General features: G+C 59.3%; 2 protein-coding genes across 2 annotated transcripts; one reads left to right on the forward strand and one right to left on the reverse strand.

Annotated features, from left to right (window-relative positions):
* Positions 1-2457: 2457 nt before the first annotated feature.
* On the reverse strand, positions 2458-11071 carry LOC130861031 (uncharacterized). The gene is made up of 3 exons (XM_057749533.1): positions 11054-11071; positions 10320-10795; positions 2458-3907 (listed from the first exon to the last, which is right to left on the reverse strand). Exons 1-3 carry the CDS (start codon positions 11069-11071, stop codon positions 3565-3567), a joined length of 837 nt encoding a protein of 278 aa, XP_057605516.1. The 3' UTR covers positions 2458-3564.
* A 72-nt stretch (positions 11072-11143) lies between these two features.
* SOX8 (SRY-box transcription factor 8) lies at positions 11144-14575 on the forward strand. Its single transcript, XM_057695451.1, has 3 exons — positions 11144-11565; positions 12893-13122; positions 13836-14575. The coding sequence occupies exons 1-3, from the start codon at positions 11144-11146 to the stop codon at positions 14573-14575; spliced, it is 1392 nt and encodes a 463-aa protein (XP_057551434.1).
* Positions 14576-17032: the final 2457 nt, after the last annotated feature.

Raw genomic sequence — 17032 nt, forward strand, 5'->3', positions numbered from 1 at the left:
AGAGGCCCCCAGGGCACCCCCCTACCTAGGCGCCTGCCCTCCTGGACCCTCACACTGGAGAGGGACGGAAGGCACTTCAGAAGCACAAATGCAACGTGAAAGAGATGACTGGAAAGCATCTATCTGACCACAGGCCTCGTCTGTATCCAGGGCGGCTGAGATACGGGCAGCCAAGGACCCTGGAGGGCACTGCGCCCTTGCTGCACCCCTTGGCTGTGTGTGGACTCGCAGTCCTGCAGAGGAAAGGCCAGAGCTGCAGCTTCACCCCAGGGCTCCAGGCTGCCACTGCCTGCACGGGGTGTGTGGACCAGTACCTCAGAGGTGTCCCCTCTGCAACACTCCACCTCTGCTGTCTGAGGAGGGTGCTAGGGTGATGATCACACAGCTCGTGAGGGACAGTGCAGGCAGCAGCTGGGCCCTAGAATTCAGACCCTCCAGCTTCCTTCCCCGCCCCACCCCACAGCCCCACAACATCTCCATCTCAGCACAGGACAGCAACGTCCCCTTAGATGGTCTGCACTCCTATTGGCCCTCAAGACTGGACCTCCAGCCAAAGGGGAGAGTGGTGGGCTGAGGATTCAGAGCAGGGAGGAACTTACTGACCAATGACCCAAGCATAACCCCAGTGAGGACACCAGCAACTCTACATTCTGAGGATACAGGAGACATGTCTCTAAGCAGATGGAACTGTAGGCATTCCTCAGAGAAAAGAAGAGGTATGTGAGAGAGTACGCCTTAGGGGTTATTGGGTAAACTGTGGGGCACTTGGAAGGAAATGATTGCAGAAGGTGTGGATTTTTCTTATTCATTTGTTAGAGTGCTTTACATATTAAAGATCCTCATATATATACATATATGTATATCTTGGGATTTTACCTACTTTAAAACATCTTTCCATTTCAAAGTGGAAGGGGATCAATATTCTCATTTTATGGTTTAAAAAAAAAATTAAAGTCTATGAGGTATAGTTTTCATTTTAGCTAATTATTCCCTGAGCACATGTAATAGTTTTTTGTTGGCCACTGAGAATTCAAAGGTAAATGTGAAATGATTTTGATCCTGAAAGAATTCACAGTCTAGCAGGGGAGAAACAGCCATCTATTCATACAACGTGAAATGCACCACACACAACAAGCCCAGATAAGTGAGTAGTGAATTTTGTCAAGAAAGATCCTCTTCTTGTCTGTATATTGCAAATGCTCTGGGTTTTTTGTTTGTTTGTTTGTACGTCTTGTTCCTAGTGTTTGGTATGTAAATTATCAATAGTTATGTGGTCAAATGATCAGTTTTTCTGACTTATTTAATTATATCTTCACTACCTGTAGTGTGAGCCCCATGAAGGCAGGAGCTGTCTCTGGACATCGGCTCTCCCAAATTAGGCTTGACCAGCAACTTCTGGAACCTCCCCCTCCAGCCCCCCGCTGCCACCCCCACCCACCCCCACTGTTGGGGTAATAACATTTATGTGCATCTTATGGTGAGACTTTTTTTTAAGCTCCCTCTTCTTTTCCATGAAGAACCCTCCCTCGGACCCCATCTGTAAGACCTGTATGAGATTTTCGATGGAGGGTGCAAACATCTTCTGCACCCTGGAGAGCCCCTAGCAGGGAAGCGTGTGCCCAAGGGCTCAAGCCTTGGGGAGCCCTGGCCATGCCCTGCTCCCAGGTCCTTCCACAGGAACCCACGACCTTCACCTCCCCCTCATCCCTGCCGTTCTCTGTGTGCCGCATTCAGGCTGAGCCCATACAGTCATTTGGGGAGAGTGGGGAGAGTCCAGGGCCTCCAGCCCAAGCCTACCTGAGCTTCCCTGGGTCCTCACCCGGATATGGGAGCTGCACAGGGGACGGACGGACGGAGGCCAGGAAGGACGGCTCTGCTGTCAGGTGTGACCCCGGTTGCTGCTTTTCAGGTGGGGACAGTTGTCACAAAGGGCCCTTTGTCCTCAGCTTCCCCTGGCTGGGGCTACATTGTTCCCCCTGAGAAGGGCACAATGGGACATTGTGCAGAGCAGAAAGGGGCCCCTTGTCCAGCCTCCAGCTTGCTAGGCTCCGGGCTCCCTCCCCGGGTTTGCCTAGGGTGGGCGAGGCCATCAGAGGTCTACCAGGAGCTCATGTTCTTATGTCTCCTCCAGGGTCCTCCTTCCTGAGCTGACTGCAGAGGTCCGGTCCCTCTGAGGGTCCAGGACCTTCATGGGAATGAACCCCATCAAACAGGGCTTGGCCATGGAAAGGCTGGCCAGTGGCTCGATTCTTGCCTGTTTCAGCTTGAATTTAATCAAACGTGCACTGGTGTATTATTCAGCCATAAAAAGGAGTCAAGTATTGATACATTCTACAACATAGATGAACCTTGAAAACATCATGTTCAGTGAGCGAAGCCAGACAGACACACAAAGCCACATATTGTACTATTCCATTTATATGAAACATCCAGAATAAGCAAATCCACAGAGACAGAAATTAGATCCGTGGTTCCCAGGGGCTGGGGGAGGGGGACGAGGAGTGACTGCTAACAGGGACAGGGTTTCTTTGTAGGGTGAAGATATTGTAGAACTAGATAGTGGTGATGCTGGTACAACATGGTGAATGTACTAAATGCTACTGAATTGTACACCTAACAATACTTAATTTTATGCTATGTGAATTTCACTAAAATTAAAAAAAAAAAATCTGCCCTGGTCCTTGTTTCAGAATCACCTGAAAAGGCATTGCTTTCACCTGTCGGAATAGGTCATGTCATTTATACTAAACTTGCACCTTCATCTATATTAGGGAGCAGTTAGCAGTTTTAAAGTAATATTTAGATATGGGTACATCTTGTGCCTCACGAAGGTGCCCCCCTCAAAAAACCAAACAAACATTTTCTGCAAACACTGAGCTGCAGGTCAGGGCCTGGTGCCAGGTGGGGGCACTGAGATGCTTTCCTCCCCCCACACCCTCTGCTCGCGCCCACATGCTGTGGCCACTACAAAGCAGCCAGGGGCGTTCACCAACACCAGGGGCCTGTGGCAGTCTCCTGAACCTATATTTTCAAGCAAAAATCTATATGAAAACAAGATAAGAAGATACAGGAGAGGCCAGAGGTGCTGAGGGGAGGCCTGACTGCCCTCAGTGCTAGTTTCAAGAGACCTGGAGCTGAGCCCCACCTGGAAAGAGCCAGAAAGGGCCGAGAAGGGGAGGGGAGGGGAGCAAGGGGGCTCCCCTGAGAGGAGCCATTAGCCCAAGACAGGCTGGTGTCCCGGGAACCCCTAGGTGGGCCCGCCTGCATCTCCCCCAGCGCGGCCCCAGAGCCCAGGCGCTCAAGCTCGCGGTTGGCGGTGCGCCCAGTAGATGCAGGCCGGCTTTGGAGGAAGGAGCCCTGTGTCGGCACCTCGTCCAGCTGTCCCCAGGCACCCGGGCCTGGCAGTCCCCACCGCATCAGGGCGATTGTCCCTGACGTGCCTTCGCAGCTGTCTCTGGCACCCACAAGAACCCAGCTTGGGCCCGAATCTAATCGTGCACTCTTCATTTACCCCAATTTTTCATGTCTTGACATCTGTCGATGGGAGGGCAGGACCTGCTGGCACTAACATCTGTCACTTTCTTCTGGAGGGGTGGTCAGTTTGGGCTGGCCCCACCCTGACTGTCCAGCGGCCAAACCCCCCTGGTGAGGTTGGCAGGTGCGGGAGGGGGTGGGCGAGCAGGTGCTGGCCATTTGCTGGTTGTTCTGGAGATGTGACTCACAGACGGCTGTTCTGCTTGGCTCACCCGTCTCCTGTCCCTGCACAGGAGGGACAGGAACACTTGTACGCCTGCACCCCAGAAGGAGATGTGGCCCTGTGTGGCCCTGCCAGCTAGTGAGCCATGATTGCTGGGCAGAGTGGAAAGCAAATAATGCCAGTGCAGTTACATTCTCTGGTTGTAGAGCCCTGTGGGGGAAAAGAATGTACAGTTATATTTTTCTCGTAGAATCATATTCTGAACTGGAAGAAGTTTTGAAAACTGCCGAAGTCACTATCAGGAGGCCTGTAGGTGAATTCAGCCCATAGAACTGTATCAGTTACCAATCACCACAATAATGCTATGTAACAAACAGCCTCAAAGCCATAAGTTGTTGTGTTGGTGGGCAGTGCTTCCCATCCAGCCTGGCTCAGGCATGCCTCTGCGGTCAGCTGAGGTCTGGGTGGCAGCAGGGCCTTAACTGGCCGTTAGGGAGGCTAGGGCCTCTCTCCAGACACCCACAGGCCCCATCACTCCTTACAGCCTCACCCACAGCAGCTTCCACATTGCCCTCCCTGCCTGGCTCCTGAAGACACCTGCATCCAAGATCCCTGATTTGGCCCAAACCTGAGGGCTGCGCTTGGGGGAGCTTGTGCCCAATATCAATGCCATCACCAGGTCTTCCTTCCCAAGATTTGCCCAGTGATTAAAGCAGACGATTAATTTCTGGAAAGAGTGGGCAGCATTGCTGTTACAGGTCCTGAAGGACGCCCAGTGGGCCTGACAGTGGGAGATGCGCTCCAAACGCTGCTAGCTTCGCGTGATGGTGAGGTCACCAAGAAAATGCAGGTGTTGTCTACAGCACACCTAGCATCCTACGGACATCAACTCATGCAGGTCTGGCGGGGTCCCCGGAACAGACAGGTACTCCAGACCCTCTGCTGCCCAGACTAACCCCATAACTCACTGAAAGCTAGAGGCCCCAGAGGACGGCCTCAGGACCCGTGACCTGGAAACACCCTCCTTTCTAGAATTCTAACGCCTTCTCGGAGGAGTCCCACGACTCCCTCCTACCCCTTCCCACACCCCAAGGGTAGGAGGCAGGAGCAGGCACCAGTGTGCAGCCCCAGCTCACAAACCAGCTGGGACACCTCATTCCACACGCTTTGCCGTCCCGTGCTTCTGCAGGGCAGGGCCCCCGTGAACGTCACCTGTTGTCCCAGCACCAACGCAGGTCTGGCCTGGAAGCCCCAGAAGGGTTTGCAGAATGAGCTATAGAATACAGAATGCTCACCCCGCCCCCAACCCCAATCTAGTCTCAGGGACCTGCATAACAGCCGTGGGGGGCTCTCTATCTCATTACGGTCACAGGGAATGTTGAAAGCTGCCAGAAACTGCTTTGAACCCCTTGGGTTGATTCATTACTTCTAACTGACACCCGGGGGTCAAGTGATCAAGAGCTTTCAGAGCTGGCTCATCCAGGCCACTTCTGCACCCACCTCCACACAGCCTGCTCAGGGCCACTCTGTCCAAGGGAATCAGAGAGGAAGCAGCGGGCCCCCAGCCATTAGGAGGCTGCCATCCACCTGCCTCCAAGGTCCCAGCTACCTCCTCTGATGACCGGTCAAGCTACTGCTCACACCTGGCCAAGGAACCGATTCCTTCTCAAACTGACACCAGGTGACTAGGTGGGAATCGCCAGTTTGAGCAGCAAAGTTGGCCATATCCCGCAGCCCTCAGGTCCTGAGGTGCGGGAGCAGACGGCTGACAGTCCTTTTCTACACGTGTCACATCCTACAAGGAAGGGGACGTGGGGATTTGCAGCCAAGGTGGCTGGGTCTGCACTCACCAGCAGCTGTCCCTCCAGCTCCCTGCGCCAGGCTTGGAGGGACCAAAGGACCAATGAAGGGAAGACCAGGGGTTTCTTGTACCTCTGCCCCAGCCCAGCACCCCTGGAGGCAAAGCTTTGTCACATCCGTGTCTGAGCGCCCGAAGGCTGGCTCCCACCTCACTGCACAAGAACCTTGACTCCAACGTGCCTGCCTGAGTTGCCTGAGTGCATCTTAATTAAACCCTCCTTCACTGTGTTCAGAAAAACAAAAACCTGGGAGACCTGGGTAGAAATCTTTTGATAGGGTGTGTTTTAACTTGCCTTCGACACTAGTGGGTCTCCAGAGCCCCTTACTCGGAAAGGGGATTTTCTCTGTGATGCATCTACTTCCAGTCACATTGGCCTGTCCCAGTCACACTTCGAGGGATTCAACTTGGACAAGAGGCCTCATTAAATGTGAAAGTCAAGCTTGGAAGGACAAGCACAGCTCTCCGCAGCCTGTTTGGGCTCAGAAAACTGATTTTCTAAAGTGAATCAGCTTCGGTGTCCTGGGTCCCCTCCTGCAGTGGGGCTGAGAAAGTCTCTCCTGGCCCCATCACTGGGGTCCAGGGGGTGAGGGCCCAGAATGAGGTTCTGGGGGTTCGACAGACGGACAGCCCAGCATGGGGCTGGGGTCCAGGGCCCAGGGGAGTGAGGGCCCAGCACGGGGCTGGGGGCCAGGGGGCCAGGAATCTGGTAGCATGCAGAGCCCTCCCGCAGGACAAGGAATGGAATTTACTGGCTGATAGGTGAGGATGTCCAGAGGAAGGCACAGCCCAAGGCTGAGATGCTAACATCTCAGCACTCAGTTACTCTGTGAAAGATGCTGCTGGTGCTTGGCCTGGACCCCCTGGGCTCCCTCTACCCCTGGGATCCTGCCCGAAGATGTTTTTAGCTGCAGAATCACCCTCTTCCCAAAGTCAAAGAGACCTAATGGCTGCTGGTGGAGTCAGATCCAAGTCCAATGGCTGGAGAGAGATGGATGGGCACAGCCGGAGGCTCGGGGACTGCTACCAGGAGGGGGTAAGCAGAGACCACAGCTGTTCCAACACATCTGTGCACACATATCTCACAGGGCAGACACTTCGGGGCCCATCTCCTTGGGTTAAGTGTTGCCCCCTCCCCAAAGAGGAACGGCCACAGTAGGGGGTCCCACCGGCAGTCAGCAGTCACCCCCAGGCAGTGTGGGTTTGTTTATCAGGAGGCCTTAGAGCTGGTAAAAAGGTGCAGAGGGATAGCCTGGAGCAGGTTCCCCCTACCTGGAGGCCAGGAGGCATCTTGAGGAGGTGCCCGCTGGAAGCAGTGGCAGGGCTCAGGAGCAAGCTGCACTGGACTAGCGCCTGCCATGGGCTGGCCCCGAACACCCTGGCCTTGCGGGCAGAGAGGGGAGGAATCCGGGCATGATCTTCCAGTGTCCTCTGCACGGAAGGATGAGGAACAGCTACGGCCAGCTCCCGAGGGGACATCAGCCCAACCAAGGGGCCGGCTTCCACCCAAACCAGAACTTCCATGCCAGCTGGCAACTATATCGGGTAGGGGAGTTTCAGCAAAAGGCTTGGCCCAGAGCCCCAAGAGTCTGTTACCGGGGGATGCTGGACCCCTGGGAGCCCCCTCTCTTCTCTGGAGACCTGGCAGGCTGGGATGAGGCTGCCTTTATGGGGCCTCTGCTCAGAGCTGTCCCTTCATCTCTGGCCTGGACGTTTAGTTTCTGCAGACCAGCCAGTAATTAAAAGTACCAATTAATCCCCGAGGTTGAGCCGGGGTTCCCAGGATGTGATGCCAACTGCCTCAGGCTGGCTTGCCAAGAGGCCCAGGCCAGGGCTGTGGACACACAGGGGACACATCAGCCTGGGGCTCATGGGCCCATGTGGCCTGCCCCCAAGGCCTTTCTCTTAAAGACTGTACCAACTACAGACATGGCCTCCCTGACTGTCCAAAAGAAAAGCCAGGCAGGAGACAGGCAGAGGACGGGCAGGGTGCCCTTCTCCATGGCGGCCTCTAGCCCTCAGCCGTCCCGTCACGTGTGGACTTCCCGAGCCAGCCTAGCAGCCAATGGGAGGGTGGGCTAGGGGGTCTCTACACCTGGAAGAGGTTTCCCTGGAGGCTCTGCCAGGGGTATGGGTCTAGAAACCTTGCTTACATCAGCTTTCCCATGGCCCAGGCTGATGGTCCTGGGTCAGGTACCTGGTCCAAACTTGGCCAGTCAGATCATCTCCCTGAAACTGCAGAGCCTACAGATGAAGGTGGAGGCATGTGGACTGGGGCAGGTGGGGCCAGGAAGGAACAGCTCAGAGAAGAGGGGAGCCAGGCAGTGGACTGAGAGCCGCCCCTCAGCCCCACTCTGTTCTCAGATAACCTGTGGTCTTTGCTGCCACAGGGCCTTTGCACGTGCCCCCCCCCATGCTCTTTCCTCTCTCTTCCATTGGTCAGAAGTTTCAGGCCTCAACTTGTCACCTCCTCCAAGCTGCCTTCCTGGACTACCCTGCCTCTGCCACCTGCCCCTGCCCCCCGCCTGTGGTGTGTCTCAGCCCCTTGGTGTGTTCACCATTGGTCCCCTCCTCAAATGCCAGCATCTTCTAGGCCAAGACTGTGCAGTGTGGTTCTGTTCTGTGTTGCCCAGAGAAGCCCCAGCACATAGCAGGTGCTTCATCAATACCAGTAAACACATGAACTGTGGCTACCACTTCCTTTGAAGTCCACGTCCTGTGTCCACTCAGGGGCTGCCTAGCAGTTGTGGATATGAATCGAGATTGTCAGTGATGGATGGGGCTGGATAGCACACTGGCAAGTTTTACAGGCCTTCGAGACCACGAGGGGCTTTAGGGTACTTCTGGGCGCCACCCTCCATGTTGGCAGCCAGCCTGAGCCAAGCCGTGGCAGGAATCTGTCTGTCCCATCCTGTGGGAATGGTGGCCAGCACATATATGACAGAAGCTGCCCCCCAGCACCCCTATCAATCCTTGCGGCGATCACTGCAGCCCGGTAGAGCCGAGGGTGGGACCTAGGAACCACTCATGCCACACACTGTGACCTGGATCTGGCATTGGACTCCCCTGGCTCAGCCTCTTTTCCCCCAAGGGTCCCAGTGGTCACCTGTCTGTGTCCTAGAGACTGGGAACACAGCTGTGTGGTGCCCCTCCACGGGATGGTGGGGAGCGGGGAGTGGCTGCCCTGCCCAGTGTACCCATTGCAGCCTGTGCTCCATTTTCCTCCGCAAAGCAGAGCTCTTCAGGGAAACACAGACCTGGTGCCAACACCCAGTCCGGTGCAGGAGGGATAGGATCTGAGCCCCAGGGCAGGGTTGGAGGCTGGGTAGTTTGGGCCAGGTCTGTCCTCCTTGCCCCCTTCTGCCCACTTCAACCCTGCGTTTACTTGCATGGGTCCTTATGTGCCAGGAAGTCTGGTGGATGCCCCCGGGCAGCCCCACTTGGGCCTCCCTCAGTGTCCTCTGACTGCAGGGTGGGACACCAAGAGGAGGGCAGGACCTCTGAAGAGAAGCCACCGCAGATCAGCGGGAAGGGTGTTCCTGGTAGGTGACTGTGCAAAGGCAAGGTGACAGGCCACTCGGGAGGCCGGCTGTCCCTCTGTTATCGGGGGTCCTCCCAGAGCACTGTTTTACCTTAGAGCAAGGCTCCTCATGATGCTTTCCTGGGTTCACTGACCTGGGGTCAATGCAGTAGTCCTTCCATCACCCGGAGGTGGTGGGGATCAGGCAGCCCGGGTGCTGGCCCCTGCCTCCTAGGCCCTGGTGCCAACTGTACCAGATGCAAGGCTGTGGGAGTCCCGGGCAGCCCCCAGAGCCCACTGGTCATCTGGTCGAAACTGGCTCCAAGGCCTAACTCTAAGGAGTTCACAGCCCTGGCACTGGGGCACTCAGTCGGGGACTGGCTGGAGGCCCTGTTTTAAGTGTGGGGCTGGGGTGAGGGCAGGAGGCGCTCCCTGCGAGGGCAGGAGGCGCTCGCTGCGAGGACAGAGGCCCCAGGGTTGGTAAAAGCACGGGCGAGGGCGAGATGCTTCAGCACCACCACCAACTTTCAATTTCGTGTATTCTGTTAACAGACCAGCCCTTTCTACTCCTTAGGCTGCCGGGGACTCCATGACTCGGCAGGAAGTGCGTGGTTGAGGAACTGGGCGCCTTTGCCTAGGGTCACCCGGGTCGCGCGGGCCATAAGGTCGGAGACGCGCGTGTTCCGAGTTGGTTGCCGGAGGCTGGGAGTCTGGCAAAGCTCTGGGCGGCCGGTCCGTCGCCTCTCGGCGGGTTTGGCGAAAGAATCCGAGCCGCCCTCGGGGACCGCCGGGCCCACGGCCAACTCGCGGGGGCGGCCTCGGGCGGGGACTCGGGGCCGCGGCCCGGCGCTTGCCTCCGGGGAAATGTCCCCTTTCCGACCCCGCCGCCCCCACCAGGGCGGCACACCCCGCCCCCTTCTCTCCTTGGCGGGCGCGCCCACCTCCTCCACTCTGGGCGCCAGGAGCGGCCTCCGCCTCCGCCAGACCACCCAGGACCGCCCCGCCGGACGGCCTTGGTGCCCCCAACCCCCGGGTCACGCCCGGAAGGCCCTGGGCCCCCGCGTCCGGCCACGCCATCCGCCGGGCCGCCCGGGGGACTCAAAAGCCAGTCAGCCCAGGCCCCGCCCAGCGCTCCCGCCCCCTTCGGCTGCCGCGGCTCCCGGGGCCGCGCCCCGCCGCACTTTCCACTGACCGGGGTCCTGGGATCACCCAGCTCCGAGCCGTGGCCCGTGGGCTCGCGTTACCTGGACGTGCGCGGCGTGCAGACTGGCGCGCCGGAGGCTCCTGCACGTCGCGCCGGCCCTGCGGGCTGGCGGCCGACCCCCCGCCCTGGGCCGCAGGCTGGCAGCAGTTGACCCCGGCGCCTCTGGGCTGTGGGCAAGACGTCGGGGCTCAACACAGGCTGGGGGAGGCTCTTGAGGACCCGCCTCCTTGCGCAGCGGGCGGCCGAGACTGGGTGATGGGACCCGGGCCGGGACGCACTGGAGCCGCTACGCGCCAGCAGAGGGAGCGCAGCGGAGAACACCGGCAGGCACTGGGCGCCCCGGAGCGCCCACCACTCTCCGTCTCTGCCGCCTTTTCCTTCCCGCCCCTCCTGGAAGGGGGGCCCGCGGCGTGATGCACAGTCCGGGCTCCGGTCCTCGGCTGCCGGGCGCGCCGGCCCCACGTGGTGCGGCGCCAGGCGGGGCTGGCGGGGGCGCAGCCGGGATCTCGGCGCTTTCTTTAAGGTGGGGGGAGGGGGCGGGGGGCGGCCAAGCCCCGCCCCCGGTGGCAGTAGGGTGCGCGCCGGCCAATGGAGAACCGGGCGGGGGGCGGAGCCTTGTGGCCGCCGCTTAAAGAAACTTGTTGCGGGTCGCCCCTCCGGGACAGAGCTCCGGCGGCGGCGGCGGCGGCGGCGGCGGCGGCGGCGGCGGCGGCGGCAGCGGCGTCAAGAGGGTCGGGGTTGGGCGGCTGCGGGACGCGGGTCGGGCCACTGCACGGCGAACTCGGGTCCCATAGCGGCTGCAGCACAGCCGGGCATCGGTCCCGGTGCGCCTCCCTGGTGCGCGCTTCTCCGCGCGCGGCCCCGATGCTGGACATGAGCGAGGCCCGCGCCCAGCCGCCCTGTAGCCCATCTGGCACTGCCAGCTCCATGTCGCACGTGGAGGACTCGGACTCGGACGCACCGCCGTCGCCCGCCGGTTCCGAGGGTCTGGGCCGCGCGGCGGGCGCGGGGGCCGGCGGCCGGGGCGACGCGACCGAGGCTGGGGACGAGCGCTTCCCCGCCTGCATCCGCGACGCCGTGTCGCAGGTGCTCAAGGGCTACGACTGGAGCCTGGTGCCCATGCCGGTGCGCGGCGGCGGCGGCGGTGCGCTCAAGGCCAAGCCGCACGTGAAGCGGCCCATGAACGCCTTCATGGTGTGGGCGCAAGCTGCGCGCCGCAAGCTGGCGGATCAGTACCCGCACCTGCACAACGCGGAGCTCAGCAAGACTCTGGGCAAGCTGTGGCGGTGAGTGCGCTGTCCTCAGGCCGGGGGCGGGGAGCGGGTCCTGGGGTGCGTGGAGCTGGGAGGTGGCGCAGAGCCCGGCCTCGGCCTTGCTCCCAGTGGCTGTTCCCAGGGCGAGTCCTAGTGGAAAAACCCGATCTGGCCAGCCGGGTCGGGCGCGGGGTACAGGACGGCCTGGGCACGCAGAGGGCGGCAGGAGCAGTGTGCAGCCCTTAGCACACTGGCCAAGTCCAGAAACAGCCTACCCTAGGCGGTGACTGGCAGGCCAAGTTGGGGACCCCAGCTGTGAGTGGCCCCAGAGCCTGGAGGCTTGTCCCTCCCAGAGGAAAGTGGCCTCTTTCTGGAAGCAGGACACAGCTCTCTGGAGGTGCTCCCTCCTTGGAAAGGACTCCCAGACCACCCTGTGGAGGGACTCCAGAAGGCAAATGGGAGGGTGTGTGTTCACCCCGCCAGCACCTTCCCTGCAGCTTGTCCCTCTGCTCTGCCACCTCTACACCCTCAGTAGGGAGGGGAGAGTGGAGGGGGTGTTCAGCACTGGTGCACACTTTGGTGTGATGAGGCTGGCCATTTTGCAGAAAGCAGGACAGCAAGCAGTGGGCACCAGTGACAGGGTTGCTGCTGGGGCCAGCCTGTCTCCCCCAAACGATCTCTACTGGGGTTTAAAGTGGACGGCTCTGGGTTCAGGGTGCTGGTCCTGTTTCCTGCTCCTCACCTCGTGAGTGGGCATTCAAAGCTTGTGTTTATGTCTTCTGTGCTCCTGCCTCTGTCCAGTCTGGGTGCTGTGGACCCTGGCAGCCCCGGGCCTCTGTACCCCTAGATCCTGTCCCGCGGGCAGTTATAGAGGTGAGCTTCTGGAAGGATATGAGGGGCCGGAGTGTGTTCTGAGCTTCGGCGAGGACCATTGGGTTTTGCCAGTGTCTCTGGAGGTCTGGAAAGCCCAGCTGCCCACAGACTCCCGGCTTGGTTCCTGGAAGCCTCCCTTTGTCCACAGTGTATTCTCCGCTGGGTCCTGGCCTCTTCACACGCCTGCCTTAGAAAGTCCCAAAGGGAGGGGACAGACACAGGCTCATGGAGGGGGGAAGTCAGAGGAGGAAGATGGAAGCAGGAAGGTTTGGTCTTATTCTGTCTCGCTCCATCTGACCTCACTTAATGGCCCCCCGGCCTGATCCCTCCTGCCCTCAGAGAAGGGGAGCACTGCCTGGTGCCCCCCGAGGTGCGGGCATGCACACGGGCTTCCCTGGTCCTCCCCAGCGCCCCACGCAATGTACAGGCCAGCTCCCGGGGCAGTGCCAGCCCCCTCCTTATCCTGCTCCTGCCCTTCACCCTGCAGCTTGCTGAGTGAGAGTGAGAAGCGCCCCTTCGTGGAGGAGGCAGAGCGGCTGCGGGTCCAGCACAAGAAGGACCACCCAGATTACAAGTACCAGCCGCGCCGGAGGAAGAGCGTGAAGACTGGCCAGAGCGACTCGGACTCGGGCGCCGAGCTGGGCCACCACCCAGGTGGTGCCGTGTACAAGAGTGACGCTGGCCTTGGTGACGTACACCACCACGGTGACCACGCAGGTGGGCTCCTGGGAGTGGGGAGCAGGGGCTCACTCCCAGCAGAGGTGCCCTTAAGAGAACCAAATCTTCCCCAGGTACCCCAGAAGAGGCCCCACAGCCCTGAAAGCTAGCTGTTTCCGATGCCCACGGGGGCCTGCTTAGCCCCCCTGAGACGGAGGGCCTGATAGCTTGCCCTGGTCTAGTGCCCTGTGCCCTGGGTGTTTTCTGTCCTTCCCGAAGGTGTTTCTGTTCTGCTGGCCTTTTTGCTGGTTCTGACCCAGGAGTCACTCATGCCGCCGGCCTGGGGGTCAGCAGCCCAGGTTTAGACCAGACGGACCTGGGTGGAACCCTGGCCAGTCGAGCAGTCTCAGTCACGCTGGCTAAAGCCATGGGCCTGGGGAGACAGGTTTTGTGCGGACCGTGTCGTTGCCGTGGGCAAGGGGCTGGGCACTTCCTCTCCTTCCCCCCCCCCCCTCCCCGGGCTTGGTCTTCACGATGGGGCCTCCCTGGCCCCAGGTCTTCCCCTAGAACAGTGCTTAACGGAATTTCCTCGGCGGAGGAGTGAGGTCTGGCTCTGGCTTTGCTGGAATTTCTGGGAAACACACGGGAACAAAAAGCCGTTGATTCCTACCTGTGGCAGTCAGTGGGGCTGGTTTTCCTCCTGTGTGCACGTCGCCAGCCTAGCCGCCCCCTACAGAAGGGGCATTCATCCCTGAAATGTGCTCTGTCTCCAGGGCAGACCCACGGGCCGCCCACCCCGCCCACCACCCCCAAGACTGACCTGCACCACGGGGGCAAGCAGGAGCTGAAGCTGGAAGGCCGCCGCCTGGTGGACAGTGGGCGCCAGAACATCGACTTCAGCAACGTGGACATCTCCGAGCTGAGCAGTGAGGTCATCGGAAACATGGACACCTTTGACGTCCACGAGTTCGACCAGTACCTGCCCCTCAATGGCCACTCAGCCCTGCCCGCAGAGCCGGGCCAGCCTGCAGCCACTGGCTCCTATGGGGGTGCCTCCTACTCGCACTCCGGGGCGGCCAGCATCGGGGCGTCCCCTGTGTGGGCTCACAAGGGAGCCCCGTCGGCCTCGGCGTCGCCCACCGAGGCAGGGCCCCCGAGGCCGCACATCAAGACGGAGCAGTTGAGCCCCGGCCACTACGGCGACCAGTCGCACGGTTCCCCGGGGCACGCCGACTATGGCTCCTACAGTGCCCAGGCCAGCGTCACCACGGCCGCCCCCGCCGCCGCCGCCAGCTCCTTCACCAGCTCGCAGTGCGACTACACCGACCTGCAGGCCCCCAACTACTATGGCCCATACCCCGGCTACCCGTCCGGCCTCTACCAGTACCCCTACTTCCACTCTCCCCGCCGGCCCTACGCCTCACCCCTGCTCGGCGGCCTCTCGGTGCCGCCCGCCCACAGCCCCCCCAGTAACTGGGAGCAGCCCGTGTACACCACCCTGACCAGACCCTGAGGGTGCGGCCGCGTGGAGGGGTGGCGGCCGAGGACAACCTCGATCGCCACAAAGACAGACAGACCTCCAAGGGCTTCCAGAAGGTGCGCGGCGAGGCGAGGAGCCACGGCTCCGTCAAGTGCCTGCTGAGGTCCGCGGGAAGCCAGGCTTTGTAAATGAGTCCCCTCTGCTTCCAGATTTCCAAACTCCCGTCTGGCGGACAAAGCCCTCCTTCCCTCCTCTCTCTCTTTTTGCGGGGACTGCGACTCTGAAGGACAGCCATTGGGTCCCTCTTCCCAGCAGACGCCAGCAGACGTCTGGGTTTTGCATCTCAGTGGCTGCAAAGCAACAGCCACAGCACAAAGGACAAAAGGAGGGAAGAGGCGTGGGGTCTCCAGGCCACCCGCTCGTGTTCCAAGGGCTCGGCCAGCCTTGGCACTGAGAACTCCCAGGACCAACAGATGATGTTCCCGCGGCCGGTCGGCACCCACAGTTCAGCGGGGATGCGTCTGCGGGAGCACCTCTTGGGACCAGCCCGTTATACCTGAGGTGTTCCTTGTAGTTAGGGTTCTTCCGAGCAAGGTTTGGCTGTGATTAACACTTCTCTCTTTTTATTTTATTTTTTTAATTTTTATTTTTGAAGCTTCAATGTGTTTGATTTGTTTTGAAAGCTGTTAAAATGTATTTATGTTCTCTATTATTTTATCTTTAATTAATGAAGTAATCTGTGCGGAGAGTAGAATTTAAGACAAAACGGAAGCTGCAGAGCTGAGGGTGAGGGCCGGGGGGTGGGGGCAGGTGGGGTTGGGGCCCTTGCTCTGGGAGTTTTGGAGACTGGCTGCTTGGGAGGCATCTGGCAGGGCCCCAGCTCCAGCCCCTCAGAGGTGGCTGGAACCCCGAGGCAGGAGAAGGGATTTGTCTTGCGGTGTCTCTGATGAGGTTGGGGTGCCCCTGGCACCTAGCATTAAGTCCAGGTTTAGAAGGCAGGGTGTCGCTGAAGTTCATCCCTGCCCACAACCATGCCAAGTGGCGGAGGCGGGAGTTTCCTGGGACGTGGTGGCTCCAGAAACACATTAATCTCCGCTCTTAGGAACCAGGCGCCACCTACAAGCTGTGAAACTAAAACCTTCTCCACTAAGCGTTTTTAGATTCTTAGTTTTAGAAGAATAATACCTGATTTACCTGTCCTGCTTCCGCTGTGTGCTAAGCAATGATAACTGCCTACTTCATGGAAAATTGTGCCTTTAAAACTTTGTAAGATGTTGCTTCTTTTTACTTTTTCTACTTTTTCCTACCTTTTTCTAGAAAAAAAATTTTTTTTTTTTTTTTTTTTTTTTTGCATATCTCTTCCTGGGGGTGGGGGCAGGGACTACAGCAAACTCATTTTTATGCAATCTATTTTTCGGTGTCAAGTTTGGACTTTTGCTGTCACTTACCTGCTGTGTTTCGCTACTTTCTGACCAAGCAATGCTAACTTTTGTACAGATCAATTTGATAAAATTAAAAAATGCCTTTTATCTACGTGGGCTGCATTTTGTGTATTGCTTTCATAAGCGTGGGGGATATGGGGTCTCCAAGGCCATAGGCATCCCATTTTGAAGGGGCTTGGCCAAGGCAGGAGTGGGCTCTGTGAAGGTTAACCCCAGGCTCCCTGGGGAAGGGGCCGGCTGGCCAGACCACCCTCCCTCTTGGGCACTGCATCTGAATTTGAACACCACAGATCTCAGAAGCCTCCAGGAAGCCAGTGCTGCATCTTCCTCCGTGGGGTTGGGGGTGGGAAGGAGGGGGAGGTAGGCTCCTCAGTAGGCAAAACGGGTCCAGATGGGCCAGATTCGGGCCGTGGTTTCCTCTCAGGCACATCCCAGAGCTGGTTTCTGGGTGGCTGACGACATTTTTTGGGCACTGGCTCTGAGCCAGACTGGGAGTTGGATAAAAGCCGCCCTGCAGGCCCTGGGCAGGGCTGTCTGGTTGGCAGAAAGGGTTTCTAGGGAGAAACGGTTGTGGGAGCGACAGCAAGAGAGGGGCAGCCTCGCTCCCTGGCTGGGCCTCCTCGGCACACGGGCCCTGGGGGCGCCCACCTCTGAGCTGTGCAGGCGCGTCTGGGGGTGAGAGGAAGGTTATGCTTCTCATGAGAACCCAGGTTCGCAAGGCAGCTGCCTCTGCAGCTTTAATGGTGCGGCCTGGGTAGGGGGGCACGCACCCCATCCCCTCGCCTGCCCAGCCGCCCGCGTGGCTGCAGTCCAGGGTGCGTCCCTCGCCCTGCACTGGGGAGCCACGTCCAGGGCCTGCCAAGAGCACTGTTTGGGAAGAGCTGCCCGGATTTATGAGGGTTCGTGAGGCCTGTGTGTGCCAAGCTTACCGGGTGAGACGGGTCTGGGTGGCGGGGGGGCAGTGCAGAAATCCCAGCTCACGGACGCCTGCGGCCCTCACAGCCGGCCGCCTGCGTGGAGCCAGCCCAGCCTGCCCTGCATCCAGCCA

Source organism: Hippopotamus amphibius, chromosome 9 (genome assembly GCF_030028045.1).
Source record: "Hippopotamus amphibius kiboko isolate mHipAmp2 chromosome 9, mHipAmp2.hap2, whole genome shotgun sequence".
In the NCBI taxonomy this organism is placed as follows: Eukaryota; Metazoa; Chordata; class Mammalia; order Artiodactyla; family Hippopotamidae; genus Hippopotamus; species Hippopotamus amphibius.

Coding starts and splice junctions, on each gene's coding strand:
- SOX8 (XM_057695451.1), top strand. CDS start 11,144: ATGCTGGACATGAGCGAGGCCCGCGCCCAGCCGCCCTGTAGCCCATCT. Junction 11,566..12,892: donor ACTCTGGGCAAGCTGTGGCG/GTGAGTGCGCTG, acceptor TTCACCCTGCAG/CTTGCTGAGTGAGAGTGAGA. Junction 13,123..13,835: donor CCACCACGGTGACCACGCAG/GTGGGCTCCTGG, acceptor CTCTGTCTCCAG/GGCAGACCCACGGGCCGCCC.
- LOC130861031 (XM_057749533.1), bottom strand. Junction 3,908..10,319: donor TGCACGCCGCGCACGTCCAG/GTAACGCGAGCC, acceptor TTTCCCCCACAG/GGCTCTACAACCAGAGAATG.